General features: G+C 44.6%; 1 protein-coding gene across 1 annotated transcript in view; it reads left to right on the forward strand.

Moving 5' to 3' along the window:
- Positions 1-231: 231 nt before the first annotated feature.
- Positions 232-16,184, forward strand: part of COL6A1 (collagen type VI alpha 1 chain) — a 48,826-nt gene continuing 32,873 nt past the window's right edge. The window contains exons 1-8 of the mRNA XM_081850354.1: positions 232-611; positions 3,675-3,804; positions 5,854-6,054; positions 12,004-12,163; positions 13,463-13,576; positions 13,671-13,691; positions 14,655-14,675; positions 14,770-14,814. Of these exons, the coding sequence (XP_081706480.1) occupies positions 503-611; positions 3,675-3,804; positions 5,854-6,054; positions 12,004-12,163; positions 13,463-13,576; positions 13,671-13,691; positions 14,655-14,675; positions 14,770-14,814 (801 nt within the window). The 5' untranslated portion in view covers positions 232-502. The remainder of the gene's footprint in view (positions 612-3,674; positions 3,805-5,853; positions 6,055-12,003; positions 12,164-13,462; positions 13,577-13,670; positions 13,692-14,654; positions 14,676-14,769; positions 14,815-16,184) is intronic.

Raw genomic sequence — 16,184 nt, forward strand, 5'->3', positions numbered from 1 at the left:
TCATTTGACACTAGAGTCAGCCGTTATACAAAAACATGAATTAACATGTGTTGCTGCATTGTAAGTCATTAATCAGTTGCAAGCACATGAGGACAGACAGCAATAATTTTGTAATGGAGCTAAATTACGTTTTAGCATGAGGAGCACAGCCATGTTTGAAGAAGGCAGTGGCAAAACTGAACTCGGAGAAGGGAGACTTCAAAATGGGCTGGTGTGTTTCATGACTCACTAGCTAGTGCTGCAGTTCAGCCGAATCTGACACTACTGTTATGTTCCCTCCCTCCTGGAAGGAGAGCTCCAGCTTCTGCAAATCCAAGCCGCCTCCTCGTCTCAATTCCCTTCCTTTCTCCTTCCACTCTCTGGAAACTCAGGGACAGAGCAGAAACTTAATAATAATTGCAAACTAGGTGATAATTGTCACCCTCTGAGTCCTGGGCTCCTTCTCTTTTTTCCTTAAATTTGTCCTCAAGTCTCAGTAAATGATAACTACAATCCTTGCAAGATGAAGTTCGCTTACTTTTTCCCAGCCTTCCTACTTCAGGGCTGCTTTCTTCTGAGAACAGTTCTCGCTCAAGCAACAGCAGTCTCCAATGGTGCAGCAACATTTCAAGGTAAGAAGATATTTTCACAGTGTGTTGCTTTCTCCTCGCTTATGCTTACTGCCTTCTGACTACGTTGAAATGAAACAACTGAGTATCAGTCCATGATCTGATGAAGCATCTGCCGTGTTATTTCAGATCAGAGTTTGGGAGTTGACTTTTATGCCAACTTTTAAGTTTGTCTGACTTATACAAATATGAAAATCAGTAATAGGACAGCAGTATATGCCCCACATTGTCAAGCAAGGGGTAGCAATCATACATATGTTTTTTGCCAGAGATCTTTTCTGTGGTGAGTTGCAGTACAAGCCAAGCCTGTATGTCCCAATAATACGGAGACTAATAAGCCGTTATGGAAGTCACCAGATTTTGCTAACTCTTTCAAAAATTACAAACTTGTATTCCTTCTTTGTTTTTAAGAACTCATTAAGGGATATCTGAGGATTATAGCCCCACTTTTTGATGAAGAAAGAGCTGTAAGTAGTGCCTCTCGTGTAGTGAGCATTGAGCTTTGGAGATAAATACTTGTGTTAAAAATGAAATGAAAATGAATACCAAAAAATGGCCCCCCAAAAAGAAGAAAAAAGCTGCAGAAGAAAAAAGGAAAGGAGGGTGTTTTATACGTACTTTTGACATAGCAGATATTCTTAATGTAATCATCTTTTTATTTTAGGAAGAGCAAGCTCATTTTACTGTCTCAGGCTGTGTTCATTTTTCTTCAGTTTCCCTCTAAAAGGAATGCTCTTGAGCAGAGTCTTTCAATTAAATATCAGCTGTGTTTATGTGTGTGTGTATATGTGTGTGCAGAATCACACCTGTTGGTCCTGTCTCTGACATCCGTGTATTTGAGTGACGTGGGCACAGAGGCTTATGTATGCATCCTCTAGTAAGGGAATTGGCTTTTGGATGTGCCACCCCCCACAGGCCCTCTGTGAAGATATCCTGAGAGCAGGAAGGTCAGGCATGGCAAGGGGAAGGGATCAAGATGCAATTCTGACCCCTTTCTCCACATGAAGATCTCTACAAAGATAACCCAGCTGCCCAAGGCTAGTGACAGTTTCTGGCATCTACAATATATGGATATTGTAGATGATATTCCAAAACCATAAGTAATAATTTTTAGAGGGTTCTAAACCTTATGACTACAGCCATCCAGGGGGACCTTCTTTTCTTTTTCTTAGCTCGCAGATTTCCAGGCCAGAGACTGCTGTTGAGGCTCATTCAGAGGTGTCAACTTGAATAAAATACTGGGGGGGGGGGTTAAGCCCAGTCCCACATAATCGATCACAAGACGTGACACATACACACCATTTGAATGGCAATGCTCATCAACTTGGGGGGGGGCAGCCCCCTCAAATATTTTATTGGGGTGAGAAGGGAACTCTGCCCCTAGGAGTTGGCTCCTATGGGCTCATTGGAGTTTCAGAAGTAAGTTGCCATGTTGTGGGGGGGGGGGAATGGCAGGGTGATATTCGAGAAGCACAAAGTCCAATTCCTGTTTGGGTGTGAGGGCCTCTGCACTGTGGCCCACATGCCTCGTTTTATTTATATATATTGATTCATTTAAATTAATTTAATAATAATACTGAGCATTTACATAGCACTATTTAAAGAGTTTCATGTCCCTTATATTGTGATAAGGTCCTTGGAAGGACATTCCTTTCTTTTAACTCCATATTCAAAGGGTGGGGATGTATGAGGCTATGCGAGAGCTTTGTGCCTCCAGCCACCAGCCGAGCTCCAAACAGATCAAAAAAAGACAACACGCGGGCTAATAATGTATTGGCAATATTTATGAAACACTATCAGTTGTTTCTTCATAAACAAATTCATAAACAAAAGCCATATAATATGTGGAAGAAGTCACGGACTAATAGAAGTCAAATAAATATTCCATCAACAGGAATGCTTAGAATGGTGTGTGACCACAAAGAAACACTGAAGTTGAGCCTTTCCACAGTTCATATCTATATCAAAGTTTGGTGGAGAATGAACTGGAGCCGGGTGGTGCAGCAAACAGAACAGCTCTTCCAGGATAACGAACTGTTTCAACGATATTTCTTCATCAGCAAGTTAATAGTCCCCAAAGAGTTCTCACTCAAAAGTATAGTAGGCTGATCGAAGCAGAAGGAGGACCTCCTCATCTGCAACTTAGGCTACAGTCCCAGTGGCTAAGGCCACTGCATTGAGTGCGGCTTACTTCCAAGTAAACAGGCAGAGGACAGCACGCTTACACAGCAGTCCTAAGAGGCGATAGGGAAATATTCAGCCTCTTGCCTGCCAGGATGGAACGTGGGGGCATTTACACCCCCCTTTTCTGCCCCAGATCCAGTCTGGCACCACAGGGGAGACCAGGCCAGGCCCTTCTTCAGGATCTGGGGGATCCATGGCTGTACGTGCTCCATCCCACCCCCATAACACACTGTTTGGGGGCCCTACAATAGGCTGCAGCTTGGGGAAACACTGTGGGCAGAAGTCGCCATGCTTTCCACAGCTGCAGCAGGACCCCCATCTGACAGTAGAGCCCTGTGCAGGTGGAGGAAAGCAGATGGAGACACCTGGGGGTAGGACTACAGTTCTGGCTCCTCTGGACTGCTGTTCTATTGTGGGCGTCTTCTCCAACATGCTCTGGGCACAATAATCGTGCATCAGCCGTGGATGTATTCTGCTTTAGCTTGTGCTGTGATACTGCCTAATACCACCACATTCTTGCTGTTGAGAGGGGCACCAAAAGAAGGGCAAAAGTCAACCTGAACATTTGTGGCACAAAGCGATGAGATTTCAGCAGGCAGTTCCTAAATATGCACTGACTAGAAAGGAAGCCGTGTGACTGCCCCATCAGTATGGAAAGAAGGGTCTTGTATGACACCCCCTCCCCTGCAATAGCATCATGATCACAATAAAAAGGTTGTCTGGATGGGCTCTATTTTGCATAGGTACAACACTGCAATGCCATCCCCCCACCGAAAAAGACCCTCTCAGGTGTACTTCATCATGAAGTATTGCAGACTTTCTGGAGAATCTTGTATTATAAAAAGTGTTCTTTTTAAACTTCCTCTTTCTGATTTTGAACAGATTGTCCTGTGGATCTGTTTTTCGTCTTGGATACCTCTGAGAGTGTTGCCTTAAGAGAAAAGCCTTTCGGGGCTTTGGTGGATCAAGTTAAAGCATTCACCAACCGATTCCTTGATAAGTTAACTGACAGGTAAATGTTGCATGAACCGCCCTGGTAATCCTACAATAAACATCCGATATCGGTCTTTTGTCTTGTTCTAAACATTCAAGGCACATTTTTACACAGTAAGAATAGTAACTTCATTTGAAAAGCATGCATTTTATGTGGGTTTTATACTTCCTAATCATTGTTCAAAATTCCTGCTGCATTTCATATGGAGAAGAATGTTCTGCAGTCTCCTGCTCTAAACTGCAGGTGGTAGTGGTATTCCTTTTCAAAATTCCTGGTCTTGTTTTATGTTTGGGCAGACCAATGTCAGGGGAAGAAATGCTGCTTTCATATTTAAGTAGAGCTGAACTTGTTTTCCTTACCTTGCCTTTGTGCACACTGATGAAACACAAGTTGATGTTTTTCTATTGTGGTGATAAGTTGCGTTTCCAGGTGGAGTGGAACCACTGGTGGTGGGGCCAAGGCAGGGTAAAGTTGCAATAACAGCAGGACAACCAACCATGATTTAAACAGGCCTCAATTTTATGGATTACAGACGTTAGAAGGTTTTGGCGCAGACATTGGGAGGTGTATCCTGAACTGACCTGTCTGCCAGTTGATTATTTGGCAAGATTACCCAAAGTTAAGGATCGCCCTATGATGTACATCAAATCAGGGCAACTCCCCCCCCCCCATCACGATTTTTGGGGGTGGCATTACCCATCCACCCTCCCTCATCAGGGGTGTCCAGACAGATGCACCTCCCAGGATCCCTTTAGGGGGATCCCCTGATCCTTTGGAGCGAGACCCTTGGCCATTTGGACCAAGGACTCAGCCTTATCCCCATCAACTTGTGACAGTGACTATGACGCAGGCAAAACCCCCAAACAGGCCCAATTTGTCTGAAGGCAAAGTCTTCCCTGGACCCAAAGCTGGCAAATAAAGGTTTCTATAGCAAGGTCCTCTGTGGGAGCTGCCTGCTTACCCTCGGGCAGCCCCACCACATCAGGAGCAGGGCGGGCGGGCAGGGAAACCAGCAACAACTGAGCTGTGGCCTGGGTGCCATGGCTTCTTTAGCCAGAGAGTCTTCCCTCTGACCAGTTCCCCAAGCCATGCCCCATGGCTTCAACTGTGGGTGAGCCCTAGCAGCCAGTGGACCCAGCGGAGGAAGAAGTGACGTCTTTCCCCAGCTACACCAGAGCCAGGAGGCCGACCCCACTTGATGCAGCTGCGCCAGAGCTCAACTCCTGCTCCACTTCTGGAGAAAGCTAAACATCTGTGTCGGGCTGCTATCAACGGCATGGGAGAAGGAACAAAGATTACTAAGATAGTGAAATAACCAAGACAAATGTGGTAGAAATATCAGGTCAGGTTTTTAAAAAGAAAAATCTAGCTTTTGCTGTTTATCTGAATCAGTGCTGATTTGTTATGAGAGCAGATATGCAAAACACACTTTCTCCCCTCATGTGCTCCACCCTACAGCAGTATCCTTTAGGTGTCAGGGGTGTTATTGGGTTGTTGTTTTTATTTTGATTATGTATTTTGTAGTTATTTTGATTTTATTCTGTGAACCACCATGAGATGTCTGGGTATAGGGCGGCATATAAATTCAAAATAACAACAACCACCACAACCCCACACCTGCAAGCAGCAGCCTTATGTGCCTCATGGCAAGAGATAGAATCATGCAGCCTCTCATTTCTGGTATGTGAGTCAACAAAAGGAAGGAAGGAAGGAAGGAAGGAAGGAAGGAAGGAAGGAAGGAAGGAAGGAAGGAAGGAAGGAAGGAAGGAGAGCAACAGCAGAAACCATTCATCCATCCTCTCCCAAGGCGTCCTGGCACACAGGGGCAGCCCATCCAGTTTTGCCACCTGAGGCGAAATGGGAAAGTGCTGTTCCCCTGCAAGATCTTGGAGTGGATCTGCAAGCCACTTCCACTCCTCCTTGCTTCTCTGGTGGCAGTAGGAGGCTGCCTCAGTCCACCTCATGGGTGGGCTGGACCAGCTGGTACAGGATGCTGTGGGGAGCTTTCACAGATGTACATTGTGCAAGGGACACCAAAGCTAAGGAAGTGGTTCTTTTTCTTTATAGATACTATCGGTGTGACCGGAATCTTGTGTGGAATGCGGGAGCCTTGCATTACAGTGATGAAGTGCAGCTGATCAAGGAGCTGAGCCGGATGCCTGCAGGGAGAGCAGACCTGAAGAACAGGGTCTCCTCCGTGGTTTCTATTGGCAAAGGCACCTACACAGACTGTGCCATCAAGAGAGGGATTGAAGAGCTGCTCATCGGGTAAGTGGGAACGCTAATTTTCTCATTCCGTCAACGGAGGAATTTCTAGCCCTTTCCAGTGGACTGTAGAAGTATTGGTGGCTTGGCAGCCGGCCCCTGATGCCACAGCAGCCCGTTCATATACACCTAACAATTTCACTAGGCAAAAATATTGAATCCTGTGATAAATCATTTGGATTTTGGTACAGAATTTGAAACCAAATGTGTTGCCGTGTGGAGAAACCCTTGGAAACAGGAGGTTTGTTTTAGATGTGTGCTTTTGTGGGCCTGTACTAGTTTGCTCTTCAGACTTTCTGTTCTTTCTTATTGATGCGATTTCCCACACACTCGACATGCATCAGTGTCGCGCACACAGGCACAAATGCACACACTGTCATGCACGTTTGACCAGGGCTATGCCCAAGAGCAACTACCCAGCTTGAATGCGTGTGAACAGCACCAAGACAATCTAGCCCGAAAAGGGTCCCCTCTGGATTAAGGCTCTGAGGTGGTCCCCTAACATGTCCTTCCCCATCCCCCAAAGGTACGTTCTTTGGTGAGCCAAACCCGCTGCTCTGTGCCTCTCCCTGTCCCTGCCCAAATCCAAGCAGCAGAACTTTGCAGAGCCCTGAAAAGGGGACGTTTTCTTTTTAGGGTGGGGTTTTGCCAAGCATTGGGAAATGCTGCAAATAGTATCCTTTTCCACCAGGGGCTCTTGGGCTGGTCGACTGGGATGAGCATGCTCTGCCTTGGCTCTCTGAGGCTTTGCTGTCTCCATCCCCTTTCCCATAGTTGTTTGGGTTGGGGAAGGAGGAGGTGGGGCAGTGGCAGGTGTTTGGCCCTTTACACCAAGAGCTCACAGTAGCCTGACCCTTTGCAGCGGGGGGTGGGTGAGAGAGAGCAGACATGCAGCGACAAGGCTCTTTCCCATCGAATCAGTATCCTCCATCCCAACAAAATGCTAGTTTAATAAAAAGCACTCAGGTAAATTTATTGTACCATGGGGAAGCAGCTGTCACACAAGAGTCTGTGTGTGTGTGTGTGTGTGTGTGTGTGTGTGTGTGTGTGTGTGTGTACAGGGCTGGTCAGAGGGCGGCAAGGGACATTTGGCTTGGTCCTCAAGTTCAAAGGGGTGGCTCATTAATTCTTTGGCATTTGATAAGTTTCACAAGTTGATTTTATGTACATTGGACCAACATGTGACAGCTTGGAACTGCAAAGTTAAGCTGCTCTAAGAGATCTGGTTTGGTAACATGCATTTTGGGGGTTAATTGATATAGCTTTGATTGTATTAAAGAGTTTAAAATGTTTATGACTTGGTTCAAGGTGTCTCTCCCTATACATTGGCTGTGGTGTAAACCCCTCCAGTCTTCTTTACTAAGGACTCTGTGGTGGGGGGCACTCTGTGAACCAAAGTGGTGGCTTGGAGTCGGAGTCAGGTTTATCTGCCTCTTGCTCTCTTCTCTTCTCTTCTCTTCTCTTCTCTTCTCTTCTCTTCTCTTCTCTTCTCTTCTCTTCTTTTCTTTTCTTTTTTGAGGATGTTTGGGGAGGGGGTCAGCATATTTTGTTGCCCAGAAGACCTTTTGAAGAGGAGGGGAGCAGCAATGCAGGCCATTTTCCCCTCTCCCTTCCCCTCATTGCCTCAAATGCCTTTTGAAAAAGAGGAGGGGGATACTTGAGGCCCCCGTCAAGGCTTCGAGACCTGTATTTGCTTTGGATTGCTTTGGGGTACCCTCACCTATGACCGCGAATCCAAAGCCATGCTGGGGGGGGGGGAGAGAACCAAAATTTCAATCCTCCCAATGACTTGCATGGACAAACCAAAATGGCCACGATTTTCTGCCCCCGCTCCCCACAAAGATGCATAAAGGCACAACAGGAATTGTTCCAAAATTGTTGCTCCTGTTTTTGTTGGTCTCATCCGCTCAGTCTGCCCGAGCCTCTTTCACAGGCAGGGGATAGACAAGTCCCTAATGCACTGAGGGTTTGAGGCCCATCGGCTGCCCTCACCTGGTTTAGCTGGTCAGGGGAAGCTGTTCTTGGGGGGCGGCCACTGTCCCAGACGGACAGCTTCTAGGAGCCACAGGTGAGAACCGAGTGCATGTTGGGGACCAAAGGTGGGTCAACTACCCCAGAAAGAGCAAGACACGTCCCCCCGCCATAGATATTACCCCACCCCTAATAATAATAATTTAAAGCACTCTCTCCCACTTGGAGAGTCTAGCCCTCCCTTTGTCACCTGGGGTGGTTGGAGCATGGCAGGCAAACCTGGAGACTTCAGGTTAGTCCTGGGGGTCTGGCAACCCTCTTGAAAGTGCATTCCTTTTTTTTTTTTTTTTTTTTGAAAAGTTACAGATTTTCTTTTTTTTAATAAATTTTTATTGATTTTTCACATTTTATATAAACACACATATAAGGTTTCATATCCTTACTTTCCTAGCCCTCTTTCCCTGACTTCCCCCCACCCACCCCCCATACATCCCAATTTCCATATTTAATTCAGCAAGTTCTTATCCCTCTCCTTCCCCTATTCTTATTATATTTAAACGTAATTCTTTTTGTTAAGCCAAATTTTATTTGTCCCATTCTCTTATATACATTAGACCCTTTTTCTAAGATCGACCTAGGTTCTTATACCATAAATTTCCCCTTTTTTATGTTAAAATATAAATCAAAATAACAAAACACAAAAGTCATAAATTTTTTAGATTCTGCTTTCCCCCACCCTCCCTGCCCCGGTTTCTGTCCCTTCCCAAATAAATGTCCACCCATACAGCTCCTAGCCCGGATTCCTCACATCAGAGGCTATTTCTGACTATTTTGTTGGTGGTCCTTTTTGTTGGTCTTCAGGTCTCGAGGGATATCTGTCACAGTCACATCATCTTCTCTCACTCACAACCTAATTAAAAAAACTTGCTGCCAAAATTCTGCCAAAGATCCCCCATATTCAAAGTCATAAAAGTCAGTAAGGAGGAGGAAGTCCCAGTTGTATTTCTTTGCTCTTTTAATTTCCAATGTTCCATAATATCCCGAGACTTCCTCCTTTGCTTTTCTCATCTTTCTCATCTTTCCATAATTTGTAATCCAAAAGACTTCTTCTTTGTTTCCTGACCACGTAGATTTCTGCTTGATATTTTCTGTCTGTACTTTTTCCCCTCCTTCCTCCTCTTCCACCAGCTCCAAAGATATCTTTCCTGATTCAACTGCAGAATCTTTCACAGTCACATCCTTTGTTCCATCAGCAGGATTGCTTGTTTTGGAAATCAAGGTCGTAAGTTGTTTGTCCATAGCCATAGCCTGCTCTTGTAAGGTTCCCACGAGAAAAAAGGCTCTTTCTATTTCTGCCAGTAATTTTCCTTCTGCAGCCATTGTAATGTCACTGATTCCCCCTAGGGGGGTTCCAGTTACTCAAAGTTCTTTACCAACAGTCTTTTACTTTGTTATTTACTTTGTTTCCAACCACTTCTAGTTAAATGTAACACCTTTAGTCCAGAGAGATATAAAGTAATTCAATTCTTATCTTTATCCATCCGTTTGACAGCTCATTTGACAGCTGTCAAACTCCTGTTCTTTTGCGCTAGGTTCATACGCGGGACACTCCCGGGTCCGGGGGGGGGGTACACAAAAATTTCAAATTCCTCTCTTCCCTCCGGCATAAAAAAGAAAACTTATTCTTTCAAATTCATGGAATATCTTGTCAATCTCAAAATACACAAAAAATTTTCGATCTTAGTTCTTCACTCCTTGCTTCAGATTATCTGTATGTAGGGGGGGTGCGGACTTCCCTTTAGCACATCCCCCCCCCCCGGTCATTCCAAATTAAAGGTATAAATTTTTTAAAATCCGAATTTCCTTCTACTCACGGGGTATTTGTTTCCAGTCCGAATTTCGGGAAGAAAGTTGACGCTCTCCGGCAATGGCTTGCGGCTTCACTCCACTGAAGTAGCGATCTACTCCCAGCACCACGCCACTCCTCGTACCCTCTCCGTAGCCTTTAAAAAGGCTCTTCGATTGTCGAGGAGGGCGCTTAAGGTGCCCACTGAGTCACCAAGTCCACAGGTATCAGCACCTGTGGTTTCTAAGGGTCCCCGCGTCGCCGGCGCGGCAAGACCCGTCTTCAGCGGAGCCGATTCCCTCCGGAGCTCGGAGGGAATCCGCCATTAACCGATCGCGTCAACCCGGAAGTCTTGAAAGTGCATTCCTAACCTCCTCCACTCAGAATTAAGTCCTATTAAGTTGGGTGGAGCTTACTCCCAGGTACTTGGGGTAAGGAACACAGCCTAACTAGGCAGGAATCTGAGGCATTTCCACTGTGCAGCTCTCGCCACTCATTCTGTGCGTTTAGTTCTCAGGCTTTCTGTCATGAGGATCACGTGTCTTTCTTCATCTGACGTGGAAGCAGGGAAAGAAGCAGCTTTTGGTTGCTGAATGGGAAGACTTGTATTGCCCTTGTGTGTTCACTCATCATTTTCAATTTTCATTATGAGTAGGGGCCTCAAATGTTGAAAGTGGCCTGGGCCTCTCTGGATTCTGAGAGAATCTGTATGTGTTTATGTGGGGGTGGATTTTTTTTCCCTCTAACAAAAAAAAGTCAGTTTGATACTAGAACAAAATGTATTCCTTATTTACTTTGAAGAGTTTATTTAAGTCATAGAATTTGCACTTTCTGATCACAATATTCGTAGTTAGATTTATTATTGCTTGCTTATTTCCTTCATTATTTACATTTACCCCTCATTCTGTAGGGTGTTGAACGCACATAACAGAATCATAAGCTATTTAATTTAAACATCATTACAAATTGCGTCGCATCAATAAAAATAGTTCAGCCACAGTGTCAAAAACAGTGAGACTCATTTACAGACCTCCCCCAAATGCCTGTGTGAACAAATGTGCTTTGGGTATGTTTAGCCTGGGAAAGAGAAGACTGGGAGGGGAGATGATAGCCATCTTCCAATATCTCAAGGGCTGTCACATGGAAGAAGGAGCAAGCTTGTTTTCTCCTGCTCCAGAGGGTAGGACCTGAACCAATGCCTTCAAGTTACAAGAAATGAGATTCTGAATAAATATACTGTGTGGGAAAACTGTTTGACAGTGGAACAGTCTCCTCGGGGAGGTTGTGGACTCTCCTTCTTTGGAGGTTGAGAATGAGGGTGGATCTACACACCAGGAAGGGGGGTCGGGATGCTATAAATAAGTCAGAAATAAAATTGTTATAACAAAAGGAAAAAAAGCGCTATGGAAAAGCACTTAGATTTTTTTTGCTCTCTGGTGCCATCTGGTGTTGCATGTTTATAACACATTCAAAATGCTGTTTTTTGACTAATGTAGCTGAGTCCTGAGTTGAGGTTCCTGCCTTGCAGGGGGTTGGACTGCATGACCCTTGGGGTCCCTTCCAACTCTACAATTCTATGATAATGTGTTTTGTTACGTTTCTAGCATATTGCTGGCTGAGTAGGGTTCATCGGCAAATGCAAACCTATACAGTGGTGCCCCGCAAGACGAATGCCTCGCAAGACGGAAAACCTGCTAGACGAAAGGGTTTTCCGTTTTGGAGGTGCTTCGCAAAACGAATTTCCTATGGGCTTGCTTCGCAAGACGAAAATGTCTTGCGAGTTCCTGCGAGGGTTTTTTCCTCCCCCCCCCTTTTTCTAAGCCGCTAAGCCGCTTATCGGCTTATCCGCTAAGCCGATAAGCCGCTAAAAGCCGCTAATAGCGCTAATAGCGCTAATCCGCTAAGCCGTCAATGGGCTTGCTTCGCAAGACGAAAAAACCGCTAGACGAAGAGACTCGCGGAACGGATTAATTTCGTCTTGCGAGGCACCACTGTATATCTTTGTGCAATTAGACATTACAATTGGTACAGCAGGTGGCTATGCCAGTGCAAGCCTTTAGGACTGATGCTTTGGAGTTCTCATCTTATAGAGACAGTATGGCGGCACTAGTGGGTTTGATTTCTTCCCCCTGCAGAGGATCTCATAAGAATGAAAATAAATACCTGATTGTGGTGACAGATGGACACCCCTTGGAAGGCTACAAAGAGCCCTGTGGCGGATTGGAAGATGCTGCAGCTGAAGCGAAACATCTGGGGATCAAAGTGTTCTCCATTGCCATCTCTCCAGACCATCTGGTATGAAATGCACACACACGGATGCTATTAGAGCAATTGCTGCACATAAATAGAGAGAATCAAAGCAGAAACAGGATATTACTTAGTAGATCTGGTAGATCCTTTGGCTCCCAACATCCCTACCATGACCTGGAAGATAGGTGAAAGGCCTCTCTCTAAACCTTGGATTTTAATAATCTCTGAGGCATTGCTAGATCTCCATGGAAATACAGTATTTCCAGAAATTATTCTGTTCTACCACTGATGCCAGGGCTAAGAAGAGGAAGAAAGCTAAGTCCACAATTCCACACCCATTTCCTCTCTCCCTCCACCAATTTGTATGTGTGAAAAGGCTTTTATTGGAGGTCATTTTTGCCTGTAATGCAGGTGAAGACGTAAGGCTTACCCCACAGGTTTTGTGAGTCAAAACCAGCAACTACTACTAAGAAATTATGGACAAGTATCAAGCCTTGAACAACCACTTTCTGCATTGGCAGCAATCACCCAGTCTCTTTGGGTTAGGAAACCATGAGTAAAGTCTCAGTATGTCCAGATCTGGAAGAAGAGTGAGTCAAAACCTTCCTGCTAGATAGTCCTAGAAAATGCTCTTCGTCTCAACTATGATTTGAAGTTTGTTTTAGTTCACCTCAAGGTTGAAATCTGGCTCCCTGAAGGAACATAATTTTCTCAAAGAGCTCCACATCACCCCTATGAGATTGCAGCGCCTGCCAAACATTGCTGTCAGAATTTTGTTTACAATCAGCTTCAGTGGACATGCTCAAATGCCCCCCCCCCCATTAATAAATTCCTCCAGTTTCCCTGTAAATTGTTTTGTCAAAAAGTAAAGAATCAGTTTCAACAAACTTTGCCCACATCCAAGAGAAAATAATTCAGTTAAAATGTGTTATATTAAATGTCCATTTTGTCTGCAGTATTCCTGCAGTTTATGTCAAGAAAGCAAGACTCTTGACTATAGATAGGGCTGGCAGATGGTGCCTAAACAGCCTTCATCCAGCATTTCTGGCTCTTGGGTCCTTCCAACGGTGCCTGCCCAGCCAACTCCCCTGTATGATTTGTAGGTAGCTATAACCAGCCTACTCTTAGAGAACAACTTTTAGAGATTGTGATTGCATTGTAAGCTTCATGTGACTACATTTATCTCCTAGCTTTCTGTAGCAAGTTTCTTCATTGCAGTGCCATCCGATGAACAGAATTACATCAGTTCAGCAGCCCCAAGGAACTTAGATTTGAGTGAGAAAGCAGCAGTCCTTCGAAATCCCCCGGTTTCTCATTTCTGCCCATGTGCTTCTCTTGTCCTAGGAATCTCGGCTCGGTGTGATTGCCACAGACCATTCCTATCGTGAGAATTTCACAGCAACTGGACGTCCAGCACGTGATATTGACAACACAATTGACAAAATCACTGCTAGAATTGTATGTATCTGTCTCCCCTCTCTGTTTGTTCCGAGTCAAATACATTGAACCATCTTGTGCCTCATATGACTTCTTTGTTATTTATTTATTTCAGACAGAGACAGTGGAGCAAGAGGTAAGCTGTTTTTCCACCAAGGAATAATTTCCGACTTTTACAATTTCCCTGTATGTTTCCATCATTTATTCTCCAGTAGAACTTCAGCTTGCAGAGCAAATGTAAACCTGAGACCCAGGATTCTCTTTTTCCATTGCCTGTGTGTCAGAAAAAGGAAATTATTTTGTTCACAGACTCACGAGTCAGAGTTTGGCTTAGCATTTCATGCCAAGCAGAAACACTTTACTGGGCCTGTACATTAGCTTCTTAAAAGCTAATTATATGGTGGCTGAAACTTCCTCTCCTCTCTACTTCCCTGCATTTTGGGGCAGTCATGGGGAGTGATAACATGAGATTCCTTTGTAGGTGGAAGTTATAGATGACCATCTGCTCACAAAGTTTCTGCTTTCAAACAGGCATCTGGTCATCCCTTTCCACCCTAAAGTACCCACCAACTGGAGCATAATGGAGAGGAACCCTTGGTCCAAGCTGAGGCTGCTTGTCAGTATAGAAGGGTTTTGAGGAGAAAGGCCTAAAGGACCGATTGCATTATTCAAGGAGCAAAATAGACTCATGTGCAGTTGTCACATGCAAATACATTGCATGCTTTGCAGGAAAAAGTCACATGCAAACAGACCGTTTTATTCCATTTAAAGGGACATTTGTTTCAGATTTGCCAACGTTTTGGTGTATAGTCAAGCAATGGAACTTTCCCGGGTTTTTTAGTGTGGTCTTTTGCTTCAGTTTACCAATCTTGGTACTCCGTAGATTAGTTTGCCATCTATCACATGGAAGCCTATGGCACATCTCTAGGGATGACCAAAGCAAACCTTGGGGGATATGTTAAACTGTAGTTCATTGCATAAACATGAATAAATGGTTTTTCTGCTAGATTAGTAGAGAAAGAGTGCGTGTTCTGTGAAATTTGTTTCCCGGTGAGTCCTTTGCTCTTCCTCTAATGGTATACTTTCTCTTTCTTGGCAGTGCTGCTCATATGAATGCCAGGTGAGTGTCTGTCTAATAATATAAATTATATTTAATGTCAAAATGGTCCCATTTCTCTGTTCAAATCACTAACTCTTCACTGTTCTTTTTGCAGCCTGCTCGAGGCCCCCCGGGACCATTAGGGGATCCAGGATATGAGGTTGGTATTTTACTCAATTTGTCACACCTATAAGGCTGAATGTGGAAAATCTAACAAGTTTTGAGGAGTACACTGCCACTGGTGGGACAAGGAGACTGACAGTGGCGAAAACATGTGACATTTGCAAGGTATTCCACCCTTCCAGTTTTTCAGCCAGTGACACAACCATCTTTGTCTACTGCTGGTCAATGCCAGGTGAGCAAATGGGAAAATAGAAGCCAGCCAGGATTTAATCCTGAATGAGCTTAAAGGTGCTGCTGGATCTAGCACCACACTGGGATGTACAGGCGGCACTGAGAGCTGGAGTGCACTTGAATAGCTTAGATTTGCCAGCTGCAACTTTTCCTGGAAAGAAATTGCTTAGCCACAGTGATTCTTGCCTTATTCACATCTGGATTAGTCCACTGAAATGAGCTCCTTGAAAAGCAATTAGAAACACCACTTAGTTCCAAATGCATCTGCTTGAGGGTTGCCTGGTGCAAGCTGTGTGCAGAATGCGGTCCCAATTTTGCAGTAGCTTAACTGTCTTCCGGTTTGCTTCCAGGCAATATTTAAAGGGATGACTTGAATCACCAGAGCTCTAAGTGGGATCGACCCAGGATACTTTAAGAAATAAGAGCTGCCTTCTTCCATAAGAACTTACCAGTGTGATGAGATCTTTTTAAGGGGTCCTATTTCATATGCTTCCATTGTCCAAAGTACAAGGGGTGGCAGGTGTACATGTGAGCTTGCAGAAGAACCAAAGAGCACAGCATAAATTTCAAAGGGTGCTTCTGAAAAATTGTTTTTACTGAAGATTTTTTTGTGATACAAAGCAAGCAAATAAGTAAGGAAATGTACATATAACATATCCACTTTCAAGTCATAGTCTTTTCCACAGTTCATTTACATTCTGTATAAAACACTATTGTCCCATACATTGGGGGGAAAGAGGAGGAGGAGACATACCTCCACATGTGGCGGGAATGCCCCAAAGTTCAATCTTTTTGGATATCAGTGCTGCTGGAAATCTCCACAGGGTGTATCTTTTTTAAAAACTATATTATTATGATAACCTTTTTTGTTTAAATTGTAGTGTGGAGACTTTTAGATTAAAAGCAGGTTGCAAATACTTTAATTAATAAATGCTATGACGTGGGTGGTGCTTTGGGTTAAACCACAGAGCCTAGGGCTTGCCGATCAGAAGGTCGGCAGTTCGAATCCCCGTGATGGGGTGAGCTCCTGTTGCTCGGTCCCTGCTCCTGCCAACCTAGCAGTTCAAAAGCACGTCAAAGTGCAAGTAGATAAATAGGTACCACTCCGGCGGGAAGGTAAACAGCATTTCCGTGCGCTGCTCTGGTTCACCAGAAGCGGCTTAGTCACATGCTGGC

Source organism: Podarcis erhardii, assembly GCF_964252035.2.
Source record: "Podarcis erhardii genome assembly, chromosome: 1".
NCBI classification, from domain to species: domain Eukaryota; kingdom Metazoa; phylum Chordata; class Lepidosauria; order Squamata; family Lacertidae; genus Podarcis; species Podarcis erhardii.